This window comes from Drosophila montana, unplaced genomic scaffold (genome assembly GCF_035044405.1).
Source record: "Drosophila montana isolate Dmon_TW-CO22-7 unplaced genomic scaffold, ASM3504440v1 contig_3200_1, whole genome shotgun sequence".
NCBI classification, from domain to species: domain Eukaryota; kingdom Metazoa; phylum Arthropoda; class Insecta; order Diptera; family Drosophilidae; genus Drosophila; species Drosophila montana.
In genome coordinates this window covers 5278630-5304903 of record NW_026998080.1, presented here as the reverse complement: position 1 = coordinate 5304903, position 26274 = coordinate 5278630, and the positions used below count along the sequence as shown (strand labels likewise).

At 39.7% G+C, this 26274-nt stretch overlaps 1 protein-coding gene across 1 annotated transcript in view; it reads right to left on the bottom strand.

Moving 5' to 3' along the window:
- Positions 1 to 26274, bottom strand: part of LOC135431804 (mucin-2) — a 42203-nt gene that overhangs the window by 4042 nt on the left and 11887 nt on the right. The window contains exons 2-4 of the mRNA XM_064687130.1: positions 8069 to 8325; positions 3829 to 4080; positions 13 to 1066 (exon numbers count right to left, since the gene is read on the bottom strand). Of these exons, the coding sequence (XP_064543200.1) occupies positions 13 to 1066; positions 3829 to 4080; positions 8069 to 8325 (1563 nt within the window). The remainder of the gene's footprint in view (positions 1 to 12; positions 1067 to 3828; positions 4081 to 8068; positions 8326 to 26274) is intronic.

The window sequence follows — 26274 nt, the reverse complement described above, 5'->3', positions numbered from 1 at the left end:
ACATGCGCTTACCATCTTCACCCTCCTCATCGTCGTATTCGGACTCGTCCTCCTCCTGTCTGGATGAGCTCTCCTTTGCAGTTTCCGGCGCAGCCTGATTCGGCGTGCTGCTCTGCGTTGTCGTGCTAATCGTTTCGACTGGCAGCTCGGTTGTGTTGATTTCTAGTTCCAGTTCTTGTTCCTCTGTCGAATCTTTTTCCTGGGATATCATCGCCGTTGTGGCTTTCTCCTCCTCTTCAACGTATTCATATTCGTGCGCAGGATTTGACAGCGTTGTCTCCTCGATGAAGTCATGTGCCTCAGATGAATCAGTTTGAGTTTCCTCCGTACTGCCAGTTCCGGACTTATCGAGGTCAGCCTCATTGCTGGCGGCCGTTGTTTCGGCTGCATCCGAGACACTTGAGTTGATCTTCTGCTCCTGGCTGGCCTCAGTTTGGGCAACGGTGGCTGGCGCAATCGTTTCCTCCTGAAGTGGCAATTTCTCCAGACTTGAGGACTCTTCGTGTTCCTGTTCCTGTTCCAGAGATTCCTGATCGTACTGCTCATCATCGCTTTCCTCTTGCTCCGCACCCTCCGTGGTGCTGGTCGTGCTGGATGTGGGTCGTGGCAGCTTCAGCCTGGCGCTGTTGTAGTTGAAGGGCCGCTTGCTGACAACACTCGCGGGCTCATTGATTTCCCGGCTAATGAACACCGGACGCCGCGGGCTGGGTGCCTTGCGTCCAAAGCTGGGACGCTCCGCAGGCGTGTTCTGGGTGGTTGACGAGCTGCTGCTGCTGCTGCTGCTGGTTGTCGTGCTCGTGGATTTAGCTGCTCCGCGATTGCTGCCAAATCGATTATAGCGCTTGCTGCTCACCTCCGCGCTGCTGCCAGTCGTTGTGGACGTCGTCGAGGAAGCTACGGATCCGGAAGGCTGGAATCGGTTGCGCAAACGATACGGCCCGGCTGCCTGCGGCGTGGCCTCATCTGCCGGCGGTGCCTGAGTGCGGCTGCGAGTGCCGCTGGGCGAAAAGCCGCCATTGCCAAAGGGCCGGACGGCAGCGCTGCTCGAGGGCAAACGCTTCTCGTTCTAAAAAGCAAAAAAAGGGGACACAGTTATGAATCGAAGTAATACGCTTTGCCCCAGTTGCTATGGGTATTACGGTCGGTTATTGCCAAGCCGACAGCTGTGCGCCCCATTCTCAGCATTGGCTTTTGTGGTCACATCTTATCGTCGGCGTCATGGGAAACTGTTACAGTTTCAACATGATACCCCCTGCCACGCCGCCCCCTCCTAGACAGGCCCAGATACACGTTAACGAAATCACAACAATCTCTGCGGTTCGTCTGTCAATTGTTTTGCGTGCGAACTCTTCTCAGCTAGTCCCGCCTCTCCTCCCGCAGTCGGTCGACGGTCGACGGCATTCAAAAGTGATTCTCAAATTTGTCTAAAGCGTTTTGTGCAAATTTCCAGTCGACTGCTGTTCCCCATTTGGCAGTTTTTGGTCTCTATAATTTATACGCTCGTATTTATTTAATTTTGATGTGAAGGCAACCACCGCCGCGACTCAGACCCATCCAAGAGCTTCGCACAGGTTGTAAACGTGACGCAGTCGCATCGTGTTCAGCTATTGAAAGCCGCAAAATTGAGTGTTGCATGTTGATATTTGGGTCGCTGCAGATTTCTGTGTAGCCCATGGAAGGCCCCAAGTGTAATCTTGGGCTTTGGGTAGCGGTGCAGCAGCGTAGCTGAAGGTGGCAAAGGTTACAGCTTCTTGCGGGATGTCTGCGATGACTTTATGATAAATCCAAAGTTAGACTAAAATATCATATAATAGCGGGTATAACCCGGCCTTTTCCGTGGCACGTATAAAATAAATGTTCTCAAAAAGCTTTAAAAACGAATCGAACGGTAAACAAACGACTTTCATACAAACTATTTCCGCCAATTTACCACTGTTGCGGGTGGAATTTCCCAAATCACAGAAACTCTTATGCAGAGCTTTGAAAATAAGTTTGAAGCAAATCGCACAAAACTTAGCTTTAATTTTGCGAAAAAAGGTGAATAACGTCTCAAATGATTTTTTGAGGTCGAACGGATGGTAAACAAAAAAGTTGCATACAAACGTTTCTCGCGATTTTTCCACACTTGCGGGTGGAATTTCCCGAAACGCCGTCTTAACGTGCACCTACAGCATTTGAGGTAACTACAGTGAAATTCAAAATTCAGCTTCCTAGTTCTTGCTCAAACAGTTTTATATGTAGAGATATTTGTTAATTTCAGCAAACATACATAGTTGCAAAACTAAACTGGTTTTAAAGAAGTTCCCCCCATTTCCCAGTTTCCTTTTATTACCACCCGATATTCGAGGCATATTTATCAGCTGAAGACTTTCATTTGATGAGGTTTGCAGTCAAAAGATTTGAATGCTTAAACTATATCGGACTTATGTGGGCCGACAATGTATTCAGCGTAAATGGGCTTAAGCTGAGATTTATCATTGGAACACTTTCGCTCAAATTAAGTAACAAATTGCGGCAATTAACTTCAAATGAAATATATATAAAATCAAATGAGTCGGATACCAAATGGTAGAGTGGGAGAGGACTTTGATTGAAGTGAGAGCGAGCAAACGTGTTGAGTGGCAAAACAATGTGAGATAAGTGCTTCCAGAGAAAACAGTTTCGAAGCTGGGTAAACAATTCAATCGTGTTCGTATTTGTGCTTATTTGTACACTTAAATGCACATATTAGATAATAATAGGGAGGGAGTTTCACAAGAGACTGGGGGCAGCACTGGGTCAGTCCAAGTGACCTCCCAGCTGGAATGGAGCGCAGAACTCTTGCTGAAGAAGTCCTGATCTGAGCTAGGTGGAGACAAAGCCAGATGTTCGCACCTGTTCCCAAGTAATAGCTGAATATTCTGAGAGTCTTCCTCAGGAAATGATGATAAATGACATTGTGTTCTTTTCGAAACTTTCTAGTTTTATAGGCTCACAAGGGATCAATAAGATCCAACTTAGTTAGTCGATGTCCCTTGCTAGACTAGAAAAAGTTATCTGATTCCTTCGGGAAATGGGCTGGTGAAGGATTTAGTGAAGGTTCCATGAAATCCAACAGAAGAGCTCTGGCTCTGGCCTAGCTCGACAGCTATTTTCTTGCCAAAGATAATGACTTGACGGAAGATCCAGCAATGCGCTGGCTTTTGGAAGCTGCTGAGGACAGTTCTGGGCAGTCTACCACAAGAGTCGAGGCTATCCCCTGTAAGGACAGGGGCTGCATTGCCGCTTGACTATGGGTCAAAAGGTTGATCAGCTTTTTACGATTTATATATAAATATATATTGTATATAAGATACATAAAAGACGTCATATAACTGTGCAATGTCTGTTAGAGTTGAATGCTCTAATTTTTGTTTTTAGCCCAGTTCGAATAGATAAAGCATTGAATAAGATCTGGCGAAAGGTACAAATGTTTTCATTTGATAGGCTGTTACATATATATTGTTGTTGTTGTTTTTTGTTCCAAGCAAGCTGCGGCTCAAGTCAACAAAAAAAAAACTTTTTGTGGTTTGCAACTGGTTCTGGGATTGGGTGAATTGGCTGCTGGCAAAACAGTTTGCCGTTTTTATTTGGAGTCACGTAAGACAGAGAGAGAGAGAGAGATATTGGCCAAATCAGAGCATGGCCAATTGTTTTGTTAAATGTTATGCAATGCCAAAAAATGTTTGTTGTTATTTCTGTTCCTTTTGCTGCTTTTACTTTTCGGTGCCACACAACAAATGCCTGCATCTAGTGTATCTGGGGGCGGGGGGCAGCTGATGAACGAGCTCTCGATTGCCATTTCCTTACCGTTGCCTCACTGAAGTGCGCCAGAAACTGCGTCTGCTGGTGTGGCACATTGACGCGCTGCGTCTGCGGCTGGAAGCCGCTCAGACTGTTCCCCAAGCTGTTGCCGCCGTTGCGTATCGCCTTCGAGCGTGTGAATCCATTGGACGCCGTTGCGGACGCGGACGCGGACGTGGACGTTGCGCCAGATCCACTGACGGGCACACCGAAGGGGCGTGGCGAGATATCGTAATAGTCCGACTGACGGTTCGGCTTCTGTGGGATGCAAAAGTTAAAAACCAACAAGTATGTTGTTATTATTAAAGCCAAATTAATTAGTTTCAGCTTTTTGTGCGCGGATGCCTTTCGTGTTCGAATAAAAATATGTAATTTTTATTGATACAAGATTAAAGATAAATGATGCGATCAAATTATAATATTCAAGCTACAAATCTCGATTTAAAAACGATTGTTCGTTATTTTTATTATTTGCAACTTAAATAACTTAAGCTTAAGCCCATGCAAATTATTGCTTTCAATTATAATTCCAAAGAGAGCAGAGAACAGAGTATTAAAATATTATCACAAAATCTGTAAGGCATAAAAGATATGTCTAAAACTAAGTTCTCGTATGGAAAACCTGCATTTCTTTAAATATCTGTAAATATCTTATCTTAAATATTATACAGTTCTATGTATGAAATTACGAGATCTTCTTAAGATTAAGTAATCTACCCATATATAACTGGGAATACTTTCCCGTTTACAAAGCTTAAAGAAAAATTTGAGCTTTTCGAAATTGAAGTTAAAGTTACACAATAATTTAAGATTTAAGATCCAACCGCGACATAAGCTGACTTTCAGCTCAGTTTTAGATGCATTTCCATTCATATTTCCAAAACCAAACCGATATCAACATAAGATGACAACGAAAATCTTCAGATCATTGGCATGTCCAAATAAAACCGTTTCTGAGGTGTAGCCCAAAAACGGTTACGGTGTAGACACCTGGCATTTTGGTAGAGGGGCCCCCTCACAGCACGTGTTGCATGCAATGCCAAAGCGCTTTAAGATTCAAGCGCCAGAAACCGAAATGAATGGAAACGAAATCGAAATCGAAATCAAAATCAAAATCGAAAGCAGCAACAATTGAAACCTATCCGCACAATGGATATCTATCAAAGAAAATGTTTGATTGAAGTGTATCAAGGTCGCGGCGCAGCTATAAAAATCAAAATCAAAATTCGACTGGCCGCTAATTACAGAAATCGCTGTCAGCTGCCAGTTACGGCCCGACTCTTGAGTACTTGTTGTTATTATGCATTATTATTGTTGTTGTTAGGTATTTTTTTTCTGATTTTTTGAAAGTGCTTCTAGCTTCGGGTGCTGCAGTTTTGCTCTGTTAAACAAATTGCATACAAAACGCAAGTTTTGTTGCTAAAAGGCGAATTTTATTGCATGTTTTTTTTTTGTGTTTTCCGCTTCTTGGCAGCGTCGGCGTTTACGCATCACAGAATACCCTATAGAAACGCCCCGACGAAAAATCAGAAGAAATTTGTAATTTGCTGAACGTGCAGTTTCTCCAGCTCAATTTGAGAGAAATGCCTTCGTCTCAGTTACCCACAAGTCTTAGTCTGATTAACAGTCATTAATTAGGAATAGCTACAAGTATTAAAGATTGAGTTGGAACTCCCAACAATTTCACTGCGCTTGTGGGTGCATTAACCGACTCGACTCGACTCGAATGGGGCGGCTTTTCAACCGACGAAGAAAGCGCCGGTCAAGTTATTAAACAGCTCTCGAGTCGTTTGTCACTATGGAGGCATAACAAACCATGAAAAGCTGCTCACGTACCGCACGACTTTGGTTTGGACTGAAATCAATGAAGAGAGTCGTCGGCATTGGACTTAGGAGCGACAGAATGCATAACATACGCACACTCTGCTTTTGGATTGGCTTTCACCTCAAACAAGTCGCCTCCAATCTACAATCAAATAATAATTCATCGCCTACATATTGAAACGTATCAAATAGCTAAATGCTTCCATTATTAATTAATTCGGTTACTCATCAACTTGGAATTACCTTATGACTGCGTGATATATTTTTAAAAGAGATCTTCTTTATTTTCTTAGATATTTGAAATTCAAATTCGATTGAGTTAATTATTGCAAAGTATGAATTTATGTTATTCTCTTCCTGAATTGGCAAAGTATTCCGATTAAGATACATTTTTCAGATATATTCCAAAATGGTTAAGATATGAAGCAAAAAGTTTTTCGAACGATCTTTTCTACTAAGCTTTATGATGCAGGGTCCAAATTGGCTGACTTCGATGTATATCTATATATGCATATATATATAGATATATTCTGCCTGCAACAGAAAGTCGACCCTAAGCCTGAAAACAGACAGATGTACATAGATATATATGTATATATATATTGACAATTAATGCTGATTTATGTTCTCCGCCTATGCATTACGCATTTGATGACAAATTATCTGAATATATATGTATAAATTCCTTTCGTGCTCAGTCCAACTATGCTAGCATGATTTATTACATGGCCGAGATAAGGATAGGAGCAAGGAGCTCCCGTGCCTGCTGGCTTAATTGAGCTTTCAAGTGGCACCACTCGAAGCCATAAAGAAGTCACCTCCATTAGGCAAATCAGTGTCCGACACAATTCAGCTGCCAGTGCGTGGAGGAACTGCAGCAGTTCGACTTAAACAATGGAGGGCAAGACCTCTTGCTGGGCGCTGACAAACTGCAAGGCGGCAACTGGCGACTTTTCTGTCCCAATACCAGTTCCAGTCGCAGTCGCGGTCGCAGTCGCTTTACCCGCATCCCCCACATCAGGCCCTGACATGCCTTTTCAATTAGGGCCAAAACTGGGAATGCAGCAAAGTGCGTGCTCATGCCTGCAAACTGGTAATAGACAATATGATTATAATCAGTTTTTCAATTAGAAACACGTTCCTCTAAGAGACCGACAAAACCCGAGTGTCTAACAAATAATATTTGATGATTCGTTGATATGCAGAAGACGGCTTTTGTTTGGAGTTTTCGGCAAAGTGAAAGTAAGTGGGAAAATGGATTTGGAAATGCTTCCATCGTTGACCAGTGGCCAGTTGTGTACACCCGCCGCCATTAATTTCATTGTCTAGTGTGTAATTCGATTTACGTTTTGAGCATTGCGTGAGTCGTGCACAAGTTCCAGGCCGGGCCAAGGAGAAGATGGGGAAAGAGGTGGGGGGAGCCGTGCTCTGGAGCTGGAGCTACAAAACAGGGCAATTCTTCCTGAATCGGACTGTAATCATTTTACCAAGCAAATGGTTTCCTATGTGTTGGGAAAGTCCCAGAGACTTGTTGAATAATTTGGAATAGTGAAATAATTTCCTAACCAGGAAATACCTTGCGCCTATATTTTTAGACCGACTCGCACTATTTGTAATATACAAATATAATATGTTAAATATTATATAATAAGAGAAAACATCATTTAATTGCAGCCCATATTCTGCTGCATTTCTGTTTTGTAATCTAATAGGAAATTATACTTTCTTCATATAATTTAGTAAATCAGCTTGAATTGGTTTTTGCATATATGTTAATTGAATAGTGGAGCTTGCAATATATCAATATATGATATATATAGTCCGATCGTGGTTTGGTTATTTTGCTATGCCAGAAGCAAATTCTAATTTAAGTCAGCATATCTTGAAGATATTCTGTATATATATATCTATGCGTTACACATTTCGTGCGGAATCATAATGGCCATAATGTCAGGGTATATAACCGATTGATTCAGAGTATATAGACGCGTGTCACGCGCTCTTCTCTAGCTGCAATTCGCATGCCCGCCTGCATTTTGCAAGTTGGCTTAATCAAATTTCATATGTGGCATGTGGCATGTTGTAATTTATGAATTTGATTTGATTTGATTTCGTTTTTGGCGTTGATTGGCACAGCTTTGCGTGTCGAGAGCCAGCCGCGGATTCGAGCTCTCAGACCAAGACACAGGCAACAAGTTACTTAATTGCCTTCGGCATAGTTTGTTCGTACATTTTGTGGCAGGTTGCAGGTTGCCTGTTACCTGCCCGTACCCTGCCCATCCCCCCTGATTGGCAATAAAGTGCCCCGCATATGGAAATGTAATGGACTGGCCAACATTTTGCACAAAAATTGAATTTGAATTTGAATTTGGAACTGCGATTGCAGTTGCAGTCGGACTTAATGGAGACTATGAAAACTTACCGCAAATTGTGGACTTGCCCCAGCAAATGGTGTTCCGTATGGAGAGCTCGTCGAAATTGGAGTCTGTTTGTTGTTGTTGCTGTTCTCGTTGGCGATGAACAGGAGCTGTTCCTGGTAGGAGCCAGGGGCTGGGGAGAAACCGCTGCTGCTGCTGCGAAAACCATGAAGCGTTTGTTGATGCTGCTGCAGTTGGCGGGGAAACGAGCCGGAGGATGGCACGAAACGATTTTGTGATGGAAAGTAATAGCTTGAGGTATCTGAAATGCAAACGAGGTCAAAAGTTAATAGTCAACACGTAGCGTATAGTAATTAATCAACAGCATCTCAGCTTCAGCTGCAATTTCAACACTTGACGCAGATTTTGTTGTCGGTTTTATTGTTTTGTTGACACCTTTCGGCGCCGCTGGCTGCATTTAGCCCTGACAGGCGCTCAAATTCAATATCATTGTATCTAATTGTAAATAGATTGTAATAAATAAAGACCATGCTTGGTGCCAACTTTTGTCATGGATTGCCAAATATACACTTATTTTTCAATATTCGTCACAAAACAACAACAACAAATTAAGTAGCAGGGCGACTCTGCTTTGCCGACGGTTTGCACTGCTTCCACTGATTTACCCTTAAGCGAAGTCTAAATTAATAAAAAGTTATTTTCGTATTTTTTTTACTGCATTGAATAAAATCATATGTACTTTATTATTTATACATTATGTTAGGGTATAAATAATTCGGCTTTAGGTTTTAATGTATCGCGTGCATGCATGAGTGTGTGTGTATATGTGTGTTGACCCATTTCCTTCTCGTTGTATAAACTACAAACGTGCAACAAAATGCAGGTTTCGCGACATAGGGTTATTTTTGGCAGCTGCCTTTTGTTAATAGGTACTTATGGCACAGCGTTGGTTGCCTTTTGCTAAAGTATATACAAACATTTAGACAATTAAACATAAGTATGGGTAAAGCGTGGGCACTGCCACAGACACCCGAAGCTGACAACACCAGCAACAGCAAATAGCTTCCAGCTGCAACCTCGCATGCGTCATTCTTAGCTCTTTGACCCGCAATGTCTGAGCACAAAAAGTTCCATTGCACACCAAAAAAATAGATTTTCAACCACGCAAAAACGTTGCCACTAATTGAAAATTGAAATATCATACAAGCGCGCGCAATATTTCAAACAAAAATATAGTGTTGAAAATTTTATCAGGCAAACTTATGAAGTAACGTGAGGCGCCCAGAGTGAAGCGAGGCAACACGCCTACGTTGAGCCAGGGGCTTGGTAGTACTTCAATCTGATGTTACTCGCGTTTCACACCTTGTTTTCGACACATGTTTAAAAAATATATATGCGACCGGAGGAGACGTGTGGTACTTGCATTGTCGAAGGCGATAGGTTAAAATATTTGATTAATTGATGAAAAAAAGAGCTTGAAGAAATACAAGTGTTTATTTCGTTGTGCCAAGGCAAAGAGAAACTAGCACTGCTTTGTAAACTGCTTCTGCCACTGCTTGCCATTGAACAATAAAGAACCAGAACAGCAGTACACGGTTCTTAGCCACACAATCTACGATTTCTGTCTTGGCGTCGTGTGTGAGCTGACGCCAGCTCTGCATGAGGAAAGAACTGAGTTCAAATCCCGAAGAGTGCAGTTATATTATTTATATAAATTATACAGCCTTCTGCGCTTGGGCAAGAGTTGCTGTGTACATTTCCAGCCTGCTAACTCTAATCCGCTGAAGGTAGATAAAATCGTTCATTCTCATCTGCCGTTGACTCTGCACTATGTTCCATTTCATAAGTGAGCATTGCAGATCTGACGTGAGTGAATACACTTTTTTTTACTGTTACGTTAATGAGTGAATATATTTTAAACTAATATAACGAAAATCCTTATATAATTAAAGTTATCACTTGAAATTATTGTTAAAAAGTGCTTCGGGAGTATTTTAATTGCGTGAAACGAATTTTATTATTCTTTGGGTAACAAAATAATTTGTTATTATTCCTAGCACACTTGACCTAAAATTGAAAAAGCGTGATTCGTATTGGATACCATTGCGTATTTGTCTATTGCTATTTTCTTGGCAGAAAGAACAGAAAATTGAACAACCTTCGGACAACTGTCGCGTAAATAAGCCTATCTATCGATTGCATTGGTATTTATTGTAATGAGCGCGAAGTTCTCTCTTGAATTGCATATGAGCGATTTAAACTGGAGTCGTTATTCTCCATATAAATGGATTAAACATTAAACGCCATACAAAACAAGTAAGTACGCTGTGGGGTCGTTTGTGCTCGACTACAAAATACCCTGTACCCCTCAGTCAATATAATGTTTTGGCTTTTAGCAGCACGTTTTGAATTCTTCAAATCATGAAAGAGTGCCCATTATGAATTCTAGATTGCGAACGCATTTATTTTAATAACTTCCCCATCTGCATGACGCATTCAAATGCGTGTATATAATAAATCAGAAGACCCTAGCTTTAAAAACGAGTTTTTGTTTTTAATTTTTGGTGGAACACACGGAAAGTATTCCAAAACTAAAGCACTGATACTATATCTATATCTAGTTTTAATATATTTTGCTTATTGCTTTTAGAAATGGGAGCGAGATATTGACAAGAAATAAGACTCATTATGCGTATGGTAAAGGAGAATATATATTTCAAATTTTTAGATCAAAGCATTCATTCAGATGGACGTACCTAAAAAGTCCCAGCATATAATATGCATATTCTATGAGGTGGGGGACATGCCTCCTTCTGCCTGTTACATATATATGTACACAACTATTACATATTTTGTACACCCATTTTCAATGGTTACAGGGTATAAGAAACATGACAGAAAAACATAAACATGGACATGACTTTATATGCAAATACATTTTGTACCCCTTGTGGAGGACTTAAAAAGTTTCCATTTACATATTAAATTTATGAAGGACAGATACTTTCCATAGAAAAAACTTAAAAGTAATATGTAATTTTGGATTATGCAAAATAATCAATGAGTGATAATCGAAGTTAATTTCTAACTCTGAGAAACGTGCTACCAACTATTATATTAAAAATGTGTTAATATTTCATTTATTAAAACCGTCAAATTTAAATTCTCATAAAAATCCTCTGTTATTTTGATTTGCCTTCATGCTCTGGCTTTATCATTTTTTATTGGAGGCTGGCTTGAACGTGTTCTGGACCTTTGGCGTTTAACTGCCTGGGCTCCCGACCGGCGCAGCTTGTGAGATGTAGTCGGCTGTTTATGTAGATGTTGCGGCTTATATGGACGATTCTTTATTTTAGTTGTCTGTTGATTTTTTTGTTGGGACTGCAAGTTTTGCCTAGCCCGCATGTCATAGGTAAACAATTGTTCTGGGGACAGCTTCACCCAGAACTGGTGCGCCAGGAAGGAGAGCTTCTCATCGGCCAACCAGTTGACAAAGTCCTTGTAGAACATGTCGAATGGCATAAAGGCCTTTCGATTAAATTTCTTCTCAGACAGAGCATCGGCATTTTGCCTGCCCAGCCACCTTGAGAAGTCGTCGTAAAGCAGATCGAGCGGCATATCCCATGGCAAACGAGATCTAAACATAGCGCGTACAATTTGAAATTTACACAATACTCGGGAGTCTAGAACTTTGAATGTGCCTTAAAATAGAACTGACAAAGTGCCTTAAATATGTTTCATTGATACTTTCCGCAGAGCCTGCCTCCTTTCAATGCCCGCCAAATGGACTTTGAATTTGTTTCAACTTTGCCGCGTTACCTTTAGTCAAGTGCCTCACAAACTGTCCGCCGCATTTGGCATTTGGCCCAAAGCCAAGAGCCAAACAATGAGCCCACCTCAAACCATTTTTAGTTTGTCCCATGTCGAACGTCCACTGCGAACAGAGACAACGGCAGCGACGCCTTGTTGCACAGTAGTCAACAATCGTATGCGGACGGAACAAAACTATCTAACTCTATTCATATATATTATTTGGGATAATGGATTGTTTCATGGAGCAAAATAACACTAAGGCAACAGTCTGCAAATGACGAAAATAATGTCGTTTTCTCTAGTGAAAACGTTTTTTAGAAAATAAGTTTGTACTTTCAGCTTTTTTAACGCGGTTTTTCAGAGGTGGATTCATATAACCAACTTGTATTGCCCACCAATTAAAGGCATAATTTTAATGCAATTGACTTTTTGAGAGTGTACAAATATTCTATAACACAATAAAATCTACTGTTGAAAATTTCAGCAAGATCACTTTAGTAACAATTCTATGCATATACAAATATTTTTAAGCCCCACTGTGCCCAGCAGCCTGTGCTGGCAGCTTGACATTTACAGTTTTGCAGCGGTGGCGACTCGAAGAAGAATTCCAAACTTGCCGCTGCCGATTTCGTATCTCGAAATTGTTGGGCATGCCAGTAATTGGCAATTGGCTGGCTTCTGGAACACCCTTGCTTTACGGCGATAATGCGGCGATGATTCTGTGAATATGTGTCTTCGGTTAAGCGTTGTTCCTATTCATGCTGCATTTTCAATGCCTGTCAGCGGGCTAATTTTTAATGTTGCTGCAACAAGTTGCAAAACAAAAGCAACGCAAGCGTTTTCTTCATTTGTTTTAGCTTTGAATTTTGTTTTTGTTTGTGCGAAATGTCAAGACGCTACAGCGAAAAGTCATTCAGAAGTGCAACAACAAGCAAGAAGAGCTGCGGCAAATGAGGCAGAAGCAACAGCATTGATACAAGTTGAACTTTAAGTTTTTCTTTGCTTAATCAAGTTTCTGTGTGTTCGCCACTCGCAGAGTCCGTTGCTGCTGCTTCTTCTTCTCTTTTGATTGAAGGTCGTCGTCGGAGCTGTTGCTGAACTTTTAAAAGTTCGTACAATAGTTTAATACTCAGCATAGAGTATAGATTTGCCAGTTGTAAACATTCTAGCTTCTTTCTACACAAACAAGCACAAAACACACACACACATACATATATAAACACCCTCACACACACAAGCAAATATGCGAAAGCCTTGCCCCAATCTAGGGAAAGAGTTCAGGATTAACTTCAATGTTTATTGTCCGATTAATTTTTTTTTTTTTTTTTTAATTTTAATGTATCAAAGAAGTGGAATATTATTGATCTGTGTATGTCTTACAAAATGGGGTGGGGAAAAAAAGGGCGTAAAATTATATTCTAGGTTGCATCTTTTCGATTCCATGGAATCAGGGTAAGATATCGACATGCAAGGATCTGTTAATGCTGACCAACAATTTATGTCCTTAATGGGGTTGCAGATGCATCAATAACTTACATTTCCACAAAAAAATGATTAATTTCTTACCCATTTTCAATGGGTTCAGGTTATAAAAGAACACTAATAAATTCTCCAAGTTTTTTATGTCTCCCTTAGATTTCAGAATGCTTGTGAAGAAATCATTTTTATTATTCGCAGCTTTCTAATCTTTGAATCGCATTCTTAACTGCGTCATAAAACACGCCCAGACCAATCAAAGTTATGTGACTTCTGTGCCTATATATTACAGTGCGTGATAATAGTTCTGTGCGTACCTGTCGCTGCCTAGCCAAGCAAAACTCGTGAGATCAGAGCCCACGCCCAGTTCACAAATCTCCTGTAGTTTGGCAAAAAATAAATAGATAATTTTATTTAATTTACTCGCATTTAATGGACTTCAACGCGGTGACAGAACCCACAAAACCCCCGCCACACAGCCAAAGTAATAAAAGGTCATAAAAAACAAGACACAAAAAAAAATCTACACAAAGAGAACAATAAGCTCCAGACGGCGACAGCAGAGATCGTAATAATACCAAAGGCAAATAAAAATAGTGTTCATTCAATCTGCTCAAGAAGTGGACAACGAGCTGTGCTCCCCCGAGGCGGCTGCTAATTAGAAAATAATAATGCGCCATCGAAGGTCAATGTCAAGAGCAGTAGAAGAATAGACGAAAAGTGAGTCAGCTGTAATTTGTGGTGTTGGTGTTGGATCTGGGATTCCGGCTTGCTCGGAGGTTCTCTGATGGCCAGCGCCCACGGCAGTAGCTGATGTAAGCCGATGCCGATGCCGATCTGATGACAAAATACATTTTCGAGTGCATCATTAAAGTTGACGTGTGCTGCTAATGCCTGATGCTGCCCACGCATGTCTCGCGTTAGGTTTGTCGCTTAAGTCTTTCGTTTTATTGTAGAATTTCCAGACGTGCTGCTTGCATCATTCGGCGATGTTTACGCCATTCGCTACTTTTCATTTCTCCCTCTCTCTGTCTCTCTCTCTGCTTCTTTTTGTGTTATAATTATGTTTACTAATACATGCTGTGCTGTTTGTTAATCACATATGCAAACTTGTTACACAAAGTAAACGCCAAACGAAACGGGCGCAAAGCGCGAGCAGCTACAAAACAAACGCGCAACAATAACAGCTGCAACAACAACAACAAATAAACAACAATAACCGAAAGTGTTGCATGGCAAACTGGCAGCTGTTTGGACTGCCCGCTGTTTTGGCCATTGTTAGACTTGGCCAAACATTGGGCTGTCGAGAGGCAAGGAGGAGGAGCGACGACTACGCCTTCTACGTGTAGGTGAGCACACACTCTTACCAACAATTTCTGTAAAATTTCACACCAGTTAAGCTCAGGTAGCTGTTGCCACTAGGTTAGCAGCAGTTGCTAATTTTCGATTGGCAAACAAACGAATACTTCTGCGAGTTTCACATATAAACATACAAAATTGGTATTATTGGTGATATTCAGAGTTAAGGCTTCACCTCCAAAATGAGTTAAGAATATTGGGCGGAACATGTAGCTAAATATTCTTAACCTTAGCATATGCTACAAGACCTATTAAATGGCAAATTAGGTGTCTCCATCTCTTAATGATTCCGAGATAAGCTGAAAATACAAGATTCGATATGGATATTTATCGTTAGGGGGTAAGTTTTGCAAAGGGAGAAGAGAGAGAGAGAGAGAGAGAGAGAGAGAGAGAGCTGATACCAACAAGAGTTGGTCGACATCCCCAATAAAGGGGAGCAGTATTCTGGCTAAAAAAAAGCGCTGATTTTTCTAGATGGTATTTGACGTTATAGCAAACAGCAGTAAATACTAGTTTGAAGACTTTTTAGGACTCTTTGAACCGAATTCAAATCTATTTCTTTCTTACTATGAAATTAACAATATATCAAATCAGTGAACCATATTATATTATTATCAAAAGTTTTTGGGGCTTGAAAGTTAATAGTTAGCTAAGACTATGATAAAGTTGATATCTCACAATTAAACACAATCTGTGTGAGGTGTACTAACATAAGCTTAAGTGAAGCATTTCGAATTAGTTAATCAAAAGTTCTCAGAGTTAGCGATACCTTGTTCATTTTAGGGTGAATGTCACATGGTTCAAAATAAACATAAGATCTTTCATTTCGAGCAATTTCGAGCAGAGTCATTGAACTCGTATGAAAAAACAGTCTCCGGATGCAAGAGTTACGTCTGGCTTTAGGCTGAGCTCTTGTAGTTACGTTTACCCACTTGACTGGCCGCCCAAGTAAATAATTGCAGCTCCAGATACTTGTTCGCCTATTGACCAAATATTGTTGACTTGCTCGACAACTCGACAACTTATGCAAATAGCAGCATAAGACAAATAAAACTTGGCAAAAAATAAAAAAAAAATGCGATTATGAACCAGTTCAAAGTGCATAATTTCCGAGAGCCAAACAAAGTTGTGAATTGGTTCGCATTGTTTCCGACCTGCCAGCATAATTGCCAGCACAATATCCGCCTTTTGGCAATACGAAATGCTTATCAATCATTTTCCACCAAGGACAAAGAACCAATTGTACCTGGAAATGGATATGGAAGGCGGCTGACACCCGCACAAGAAACACGACGCCGATCTGGGCAACATTCTAAAACTGCAAATAACCTGTTTATGAGTCGTGCTTAGCCGTGGCTCGGCCAATTATTTTTATTGTCGTTTGCCTTAATTGACACAAAACTGACACTTGACTCTAGCTCGATCGAGGGTGTGTTGGCCAGGCCAGTTACTGATCTGGCATTTTGTCACACTGTCAACATATATCTGGACCGCATTCCAGACGCCATGTCTCAAACTATTTCCTGAACTATCACCGTACGCCGCAATCTGCTTGTCAGCACGATAAAAGTGAGGCTCTGGGAAAACTTCATGCGTTTTAAATTCACGACCAGCCTGACATAATAACCGAAACGGGCCAAAAGATCGCATAAATTTGTAAACCGTTTAAGCTTAAATACACGAATTGCTTGCAACAGACTCAAAACAAAACAGCCTCGACTACTGGGCGTGGCATTTAGGGCGTTCGGGGCTTACGTAACGCTGCTGCTGAGGGTCAATTCCGTCGCGTAGCTCTTTTGGGGTGGTGAAATGAATGAATTTCGAAAAGAAAAGAAAAGAAAGGCAAACGAAAGTGAAATTTCGTCGATTGAATTTTGTTCGTAACATTTTACATTTGACCGCCCCAAAGATGTCGATGGTAATCTGTTGAAACTAAAACTCATCGATGCTGCACCATAACTAAAGAGAGGCAGGTCGGGTTAACATTCAAGTCAGAGCTAGAAAAAGGTATTTGAAACACAAAAAAAAAAGAAACAACGTAACTAATTTGAATTAAGAAGCAATAATTATCTATGACTTTGATAAAACATATTATACCATAAAGAAAATTTGATTTCATTGGAAATGTATTTCCATTTGAGATTGATGTCTAGTCAGGGAAAATATGTAATAGCAGCAATAACATATCTCTGATTTTGATCAAACTAATTATGCCATTAAGAAAATTTGATTCCATTGGAAATGTATTTCCATTTAAGATTGATGTCTTGTCAGGGAAAATAAGTATTTTAAACACAAAAAAAAAGAAACAACGGAACTAATTTGAATTAAGAAGCAATAACATATCTATGATTTTGATCAAACTAATTATGCCATTAGGAAAATTTGATTCCATTGGATATGTATTTTCAGTTAGGATTTACATATGTCTGGAATTTGATATGTTTATTTGTTCTATAAACCAGATAAATATGTAGTCCGAGCTTTAACTCAGATCTCATTCATTCGGCAGTCAACGATTTTAAATCAAGGCTGCAAACCAGGTTTGAGCCAAATTAGTTCAGAATACCAAACTCTTAATATAACATAAGCCAAACCTTACGCCGCAGGCTTTGCTCTATAAGAAACAGTCTAACCAAAACCAAGCCAAAGTTTTTCAAAAATGGCTTGGCCCAAACAATAGTTGGATAAATGAAATTATTGCAAGCTTAATTTTCAAAAATTAGTTGGATAATTGAGAATATTGCAAGCTTCATTTTCAGTTGCCAGAAAAAGGAAAGTGAGCCAATTTAAGCAGAAAAGTCACAAAATTTGTAACCTTGGTTTAAAAAAAACTTGCAAAATCTTAACAAAGCTGCTGCAGACTATTTCTGCACATTCGAAAATGTATTCAAGCACAAATGTTAATGCAACATGGTCTGACCATTATTCAGTGCATAAAAGGACAAAGATAGCAAATGGCAAACGAACATGAAAATACTTCTTAGTTGGAAATTCTTTAGCCGGTTTTCGATAACCACTCCCGCAAAATAAAACTGGTTCAATTGAAACTCTGGGCAGCGCGTGCGGGTGGCAATGTCCGCAGAGGTCTCTCCCCCTTCTAACAGCAGACTTGGACTCACGACTTTGTGGCTGAGTCTCTGGTGGCAGCTAAATCTCTGGGTCCCTTCGCTAGAGGCTCGTGCTGGGTCAGAGCTGTAGCCTTTGCGGGTGAAAGGCCGACGACGACGCGCAGCAGCTTTGGTTGTGGGGATCAATTTGGATCGTCAGTACTTGAGCTAAACATCATCAATATTCTATCAATTATTAGATGTTTGATTTGTTTGATTTGTTTGATTTGTGCTTCACACTTTGTTTTCTTTGGCTTTTGAGCCGAGTCAGCGTCTTCTTTGTGTATTGCCCGTGCCACGATTTCCATTTCGATTGCGATTTTTCGTTGTGGCATGTACTTTGAGGTGCGACTGCGCTTTGTTTATGTTTGGCTCGTTGCGTTTATTTTGTACTCTTTGGCGATTCGGTTTATGTAATTCGCAAAGCGTGCTCCACTCTGCTCTAATAAAGGCTGGCAACATAAAAATTATATTTGCAAATATTAAAAGTAAATTACGAGCGCAAATGCAAACTAGTTTTGCGCTTTGCAAATGGCGCAAACAGAGTTAAAGTCGAGCCCGAAGTGGAAGCTGAAACCTAAACTGAGCTGAAAAAGTTGCGCTTTATATTTCTTTTTTTTTTTGCTGGCATTGGTGAACTGGGCTTGGCTGGACCATGTACCAATAAATTGTGTTCAATAACAGAGAAAATTGCTTTGACAAAGAACAGAATCAGCGACATGCACATTGCTAGACATATCCAGCCGGGCTTCAGCAAATTAGATTGCCAATCATTTGTCTTAAAAATATAATTCTTTATCTAATGCACTAATTCAAGCTCTAATTATGTTTATCTCGAAATCAAGACTGCAAAACTGGTTGTGGTTTTTTGTGATCACGTTCGCTTTTAAGTCAAATAATTTTGCGTTTATATTAGATGCAAAATGCATCCCGTTTAAATACTTTTAGCTCTATTTTACAAATAAAATACTGTATACTGTAATCTAATAATGAATTTCGATAACTAAAACTTGTCTTTGATCATTTTTATAAAAAAATTAATTAAATCAGTTTCAAACAGTTCGAATCACAGTAAAATTTCAACTGTTCCAAGCTGAGGATCTCAGAAAATAGCCACATTTAGCTAGAAAACGGCTGTATTATATTTCAACTGTTGTTTAAATACTTTTAGCACTATTTCACAAATATAATGTGCACAAAAAAGTAATTTTAGTTGCGAAAACTTGTTTTTGATAATTTCTATAAAAATTAGATAAATCAGTTTTAAACAGTTCTCAGAAACTAGCCAAATTTAGCTAGAAATCGGCTTTCAACTGAAGCTAGTATCGTGAATTAAGTCTTATTTCGGTTCATTTCCAAGTGGACTGTCCCCGTCCAAGTGAACACCGAGTGCCCCAAGACATCCGAGTAGACTACAAATCACAAGTCACTTATTTCTGCTCCAATTCCAATTCCATTGCGATCCCTAGTTACTTGCAGTCGATTAGCTCGCCGGACAACAACAAATGCTCGAATTACCATTCAGGCAGCGAACAATCTAAGCTCATTAGAAATAACAAACCACTTCTCGAAATCCCAGCCACGTTACGAGAGCACGAGAATCACAAAAAGCGCCGACAAGCACTCTTCTTGGTTCTAGTACTTTACTCAAAGCGGAATATTTTGTGGCACGCAGCTGTTGGCCGCAAAAGGTGTGAAGAACTGTGGAGCGACGCCTACACGACATGATTCGCGGCCCAACCACCACTTTTTTGTGCTTTTCTATTTGGAGCCGCACGTCGCCTTTCTAAACCAGGTCTTGGAAGTCGTGGCCAAAACGTTGATTGAATGCCCGACTCTAAGCGCCGATCTGGAGGCTCGGTTGGAGATTGTTGAGGATCGTGTGTATGTGTGTGCAGCAGTTGAGTGAATGGACGGACGAATGCCTGGGCTGGTGAGCCCACGACTACGTCCAGGTCCAAGTACCTCCCCCCCCCCCCCCCCGCGCACCATCAGCAAGTTCGTGCTGCCATTGTTCGCATTAACGTTGCATATTAAGTAATAGAACTGTTTTCTGTCTGGGCTGCCACTCCGAGTGCGAGTGCTTCAAATGGCGTAACTCCAGCACTTATCCGACTACTTGGATGCTGTTGTTGCACTCGCAGTCGCAGTTGGAGTTGGTGTTGGAGTTGGTGTCGTTGTCGCTGCTGTTGAAATGCAAGTGGCAAGAAACGCGCTTAGCATGCCACAAATTGCAAAGGGATCGCCATGAGAAACGGGCAAGTCTTGGCTTTTTGTGCCCCTTAAATTGTGCAATTCGTTAGTTAAAATTTCTTAAAATCAAGCTCATTTGATCAAGAAAGGAAAGTACGCCCAGCTAAAAGATACACTGTCAAATACATTGCCAAGGAACAAATAGTTTGTATTACATACGAGAATATATATTTTCAATAGCTTTTCGGCTTTTAATCAAGCTTAGTTGATCAAGAGAAGAAAGTACGCCCAGCTAGAAGCTACACTGTAAACCCCATTGGAAAGGAACAAATAGTTTGTATTTCATACGAGAATATATATTTTCAATAGCTTTTTGGCTTTCAATCAAGCTTATTTGATCAAGAGAGGAAAGTACGCCCAGCTAGGAGATACACTGTTAAATACATTGGAAAGCAACATACGAGATTATATATTTTCAATAGCTCGTCATCCGAAGCAAAACATATCTTCTGGCTAAATTTACTTATTTAATTTTTTACTTATCATAATTTTGGTTTATCTGGAATCGCTATTTATAAGCAAAAAAAAAATGTGTTTAACAAGTTTGTCTTTGTGTCCCGTTGCCAGTTGCCCTTTTGTAAGTTTCTCGCTGAGAGACTAAAAACAACTCGAGCCAGAAAAACAGGCTTAAAATGCAGTTTTCCTTGAGATGTGGAGACATGCACTATACTGGCATCCGCATCCACTTAAAAACTCCTTTCGACTTCAGGAGCTTTTAAGCTGTCCGTTTGCTCCTTTGTTGCTGTTATTAATGCAGAAGCGCGTTATTCAAGCACGAAATTATGCCCAGCAGCAGCAGAAGCAGCAGCAACAACAACAAACTGCATTTCAGTTGGAGCCAAGAGGTAATTTGGCTTGGACAGTTGCCCAGTTGGACGCTTAACGAGCGGCATTCCTGAAATATGCCCTTTGTTCGCGAACAATTTTTAATAAAAATGTCAAGTTGCACAAAAGCGCAGAGTGGGGACCCTCAGCCCTCAGTTCCCCTTCAGACATGGCGACAATGAATTGCAATTTACCAGGCCAGGTAGTCTTTGAGTGGTGCATCAATTGAAGAAGATCTCTGCGAAGGCGCTGGAGAGGACACTCGAAGAGTGCCGCCAGCCTTGTGATTGATTCTTAGGCAAAATACTTCAGTCAGTCGGTGGGGCATTGAACTTCTCGCTAGCTACTTCACGATGAAGCCAATTTTATCCACTTTACGCGTTGTCAGAGTGGGGCATCAACGCGTAGTATGGCTTCTGGCTCGCGCTCACGTATCAATTGGCAGCCACGCCCACTTGAAGTGGTCAATACACCCACCCGAGCGGCGAATATGCAAATGTAAGCAGCGAAACAAGACAGAAAGAATGAAAGAAAGAAGCCCATCAGAATGGATGGATAGAAAAATCTTGTCCACATTATAAATCACAAAAAACAAAAAAAGATTTCTAATTACAATAAAAGCAACAAAAATCCATCAGTTGAATGGCAAAAAAAAAAACCGAATCAAGTTTGTTGACCATTTTTGTATGTTTTTCTCTTAGCGAATCTTTTACTTTTCGTCTTTTGTCTATATATTTGAAGAAGAAAAAAAGGCAGACAATGCATAGAGATTCAAAAGATTAAATCGTGAATTATTGTAAATTATTAAACATTTTTAAACGTTTCTTTCTTTGTGGGCGAAGTTGCGTGAAGATACAACATTTTTGTGGTTTCATTTACAGAATTATGTAGAACTTAAGATTGTTCTCTTGAAAAATGTGCAGTCATGTTTTCAGGTTGAAGTGTGAATCAGCCTGACACAAATTTACCCCGATTTTAGAAATTTGATTTTGTGAATTACCAATTTTTATAATTATGGGACAATCTGATTAATCATTAAAACCAGAAAGAACCTCGTTCTTCGACAAGGTTCGACCTGTTGTTTCTATAAATATATGACTTTGTAAAACTGTTCCCTGATTTTAGAAATTCGATTTAGTGAATTACTATTATTTATAATTATTGGACAATCTGATTACTCATAAAAACAAGAAAGAACCGCGTTCTTCGAAACGACTCGAAGAAGAATTGTGAACCCATTAAATTTCTTAGTCCCAGGATCTTTCAGTCCGATGATAATATATATATATATATATATTTCAGAGGAAACTTTAATTAGTATAAATTTACTCCAATTGGATCATTAACAACTTAATCTCAACTGAATTCTTTGTTGACTTTAGTCGGGTCGATTCCACAATGTGCCACCTGTAACCTAACAACAGTTACAGAAAGCAGGTGACAAGAAGAAACGAAATAAAAAAAACCTCAGACCGCGAGTAAATTTACCTTGAAATTGGATGAAACACTTTGCAATCGGGCGTCGTTGGCTAAACATAAAATGTGTGTTTTTTGTGTATAATTTTGGACAAAAAAAAACGCATTAACGTTACGAAGGCGACTTTTATGTTTTGCCATTTGCAGTTTGCAACAAAACGGAAACGCCGAGACAGTCCGAACGGTGCCCAGCTGGCATTTATGGGTCAAGGATTTAGCAGCTGTAATCAATTTGGCCACACTCGATTGGTTTTGGCTGGGTAGGGCGCAAAGTTCAGCAAGCTGCAGAGCCCTCCACCTGGCCACTGCACACCTGGCCAATATACTCCGTGGGGGCTCATGCAGCTTCAACTCTTTGTGCTTCCATAACATTTGTGCCTCTTATGTCACCGACTTGGCTCTGCACAAGCATCTATCCAAATACAATACAAGTACCTCGCAGGGGGGTGTCCCATTCATTGGACACGGCGCACTCGAATCCATGCATGTGCCCTGACTCACTGCGGAGGCATTGGACATTTGGTGGTCGGATCGCTTGCATGAATCACATGCTTGTCATGGATCCGTATCGGATACAGTTTGTTTGTACTTTGGCGTTTTAATTAAGTGATTTTTTTTTTGGGAGTCTCTTAACAAAGACAGGAGCTGCCGCGCTGTGGGATTTTCTTTCTTCATGACAGAGTTCAATTATCACAACAACCAGTTGACTTTGTAATGTCAGGTTTAGTGCAGGAGTCGGTAGAGCGGAAAATAGGAATGCCACAAATTTATACCTTGAAACTTTAACTATGTGGGTGACACAGAATTAATTTAAAAAAAAAAAATGTAAAGCTATCTTGATAAACTACAAATTTTACTATACAAATACTTATTTTTGTTTCTGTAATTTTATATGATATAGCATTGAGGAGCATTGTATATGTCAAGTTTGGTTAAGGTATTTTGAGAAACAGAATTTTTTTGACTTTTTATATCTACAATTTCAAATTTCAGTCTTTTTTGGTTTTAGGTTACTCCAGCCCAAATTTCTTCCGTTTCTTTCGCAGTTATTAAAATGTTGTGTCGGAAACATGATTTCTTCTGATCATTTTAACATAAGCCACAAACATTTGTAGTCCATTTATGATATAAATGATATTTTAACTAAGTTAATCGGCCCATTTTATTTGTTGAACTTGGAAACGGCTTCCTGAGTGCAGCTCGGCCATAAATATGCACATTTTCTTAAGGGATTACTTTGGTATGTTTTGGGATATTTATGAATTTTTTGCGTAACTCATGGCTTGCTGTTTAAGCTTTTATTTGGTGCAATTGTACCCTGATTCTTCGCGGCTTTCTTTTAAAGCCCGCTGATTTGTCTGACAAGCTATAAGCGAAGATTTATAAGTTCTGCAATTAAACATTATCTTTTCTCAAGCTTAAAATGGTAAATAAATTGAGCATTAATTAATTCTTCTTATGTTTTTGTATCAATAACACACAAATGCAGAAAATGCTAATAAAAAGAGACCCGAATAATATACAAAACAAAATAAAGTGAATATTTATTAATATTTAATTATTATTAATCATTACGCGACCAAGCGGGATTAATATCGATCAAATAAGCCGCAAAATTTAAAAAGGTTTTTCCATAAAATCTATCAAAAATAATCCAAATTAATGAAAATATTTGAAATATTGAAACATGCGCTTTTCCTTTTTTTTCGTATTTTGTTTGGACTTTAAATACATTTTTTACTCTAAACTTATCGGGGATAATACGGATTAGGATTCGGGAATGAGTTCATGACAAATTATTGTGTTGAATATTAAATTGATACGAAAAAATGTCCATTTTAAAGAAACGTTGCAATTCGTTGTTGAACGGAAAAAGTCATTTGCAAGCTTTAGCAAAAAGATGAGATGATTGGAAACTTAACAAAAGTCTAAGGAAAAAAAGTCGAACTTAGCTTAATTTGAAGCATAGAGTATATAAATGTGTCAAGATCTTTAAAAAACATTTATACATGTTCAAAATTATTAAAATATGTCTGTCATTCTTATTTAGAGACATATTCTGAACTTTAAGATGTGCAAATTTCAATTTAACACCCGCTTACAATAATATACTTTCTTTCTAATAGATTGTTCAAATTGCAATCGGAAACATTTGTGAAATATATTTTTCGCCATTTATATATTTATTTGGCTTACAAAAGCTCCACTCATATTAGCATTATAAGGCATCGGTCAAGCATTGCCCAATAAAATGGAACTAAAAACCTTTTGTTGCGATTGACTTTCGCCCAATCGACAAAATGCAACTGTCTATGGGCTGGGCCCTTGGCTCGGCACTTCCGTTTAAAGTCAACGCTTTCTTTTCCCCAAGCCCCAAGCACCAAGCGTTGCTTTTGTTTATGATTTATGGCCTGCCCGTTTGTCAAATGAAATCAAAGTTTTGCACCACGTTCTGCATGGCAGCTGGCGGCGCAGGGCTGGAGCTGGGGCCCAGTTTGGAAGCCGTAAAAAAACAACAGCAATCGCGGCACGAGTCGACTCTGGGCAACTGGACAGCGGCACAGTGGCAACAAGTTGTGGACGCGAAAGTAAAACAAAGGTGAAACGGAAAAATAAAAACACAAGCAAATGGAGGAAAAGCCACAGCAAAACACAAGAAACACGCCAATTATAAGGAAAAGCGAAAATGTGTATGGAAATTCGTGCAACGCAGACAAAGAGAAACGTGCAAAATAAAATGCGTTCAATGCACTCAGTTGGGGCGCACTATTGCAACAGTGGGCGTGGCACGGATAGAGCGAAAGACAAAGACAGCTGTCGATCTGCCACCATCTGCCCCCCCCCCCCCCTTTCCTATACCCTCTACATGACTCATGGAGCAAACGCGTAACGATTTGCATACTGAAATTGTTGAAGCACATATATCTCTAAACTTGGTACCCGCTGGTAATTTGTCGTTGTTGTTGTTAGCTCAAGCGGAAGTCGTAGGCGCAGAAAGTTAATTAGAAAATCTTATGAAAATCCAACCAATAATAAAGAAAAACCTGATATGGACTTGCCGCATGGTGTAAAAGATCATATAAATACAAACAAGTAAGAGCTTCTAGTCGGGAGCTCCCGACTGGGGGATATTCTGAACCATCTTCTTCCAACAGGCGATAGGTATAAAATGAAAGATACTTGATATATATATACTATTCGGGAAGCTACATGCCAAGTTTGGTGATTTTAGCTCTTATTATTTACTAAAATTGTTCAAAAAACAGGATTTCGATATAGATTTTTATCGATTACTTGGAATTGGGGCAAGTTATCGAATATCGGAAATAAACTCGATCTGCGCGGGCACTAGGAAGACCTACAGCAAAAATTTCGTGGCTCTAGTTCATACGGACAGACAGACAGACGGACATGGCTAGATCGACTTGGCTATTGATGCTGATCAAGAATAGAGATACTTTATGGGGTCGAAGATGCTTCCTTCTGCCTGTTACATACATTTGCAAGAACACATAATACCCTTTTTATCCATTTTCAATGGGTTCAGGGTATAAAAAGGTGCAAATAATAGAATGGAATGAAACCTTACTAGTGAATATACTATTTCATTTTGACCAAGGAATATATTTGGAACTACTTCTAAATTGCTTGGTTTCTAGATTTTATTACTTGTTGACATCGTAAACTATTTATTAGGATGAAGAAACGAATGAATAGATTATTAAGCTGCCATAAAAGAACATTGATATCGAAAGACTTTAACGTATATCTATACGAACTATTTGTAAGAAATTGATGTGCGCAGTATTAGATTTACTTTTCATGATGTGATGTATTGAATAATTAGGAAGACACTCGATTTTGTTGATAAACATAAATAACTAAGTAATATTCGTGTACAGAAAACGGAATACAATACATTGTAAAAATGTTAAGAC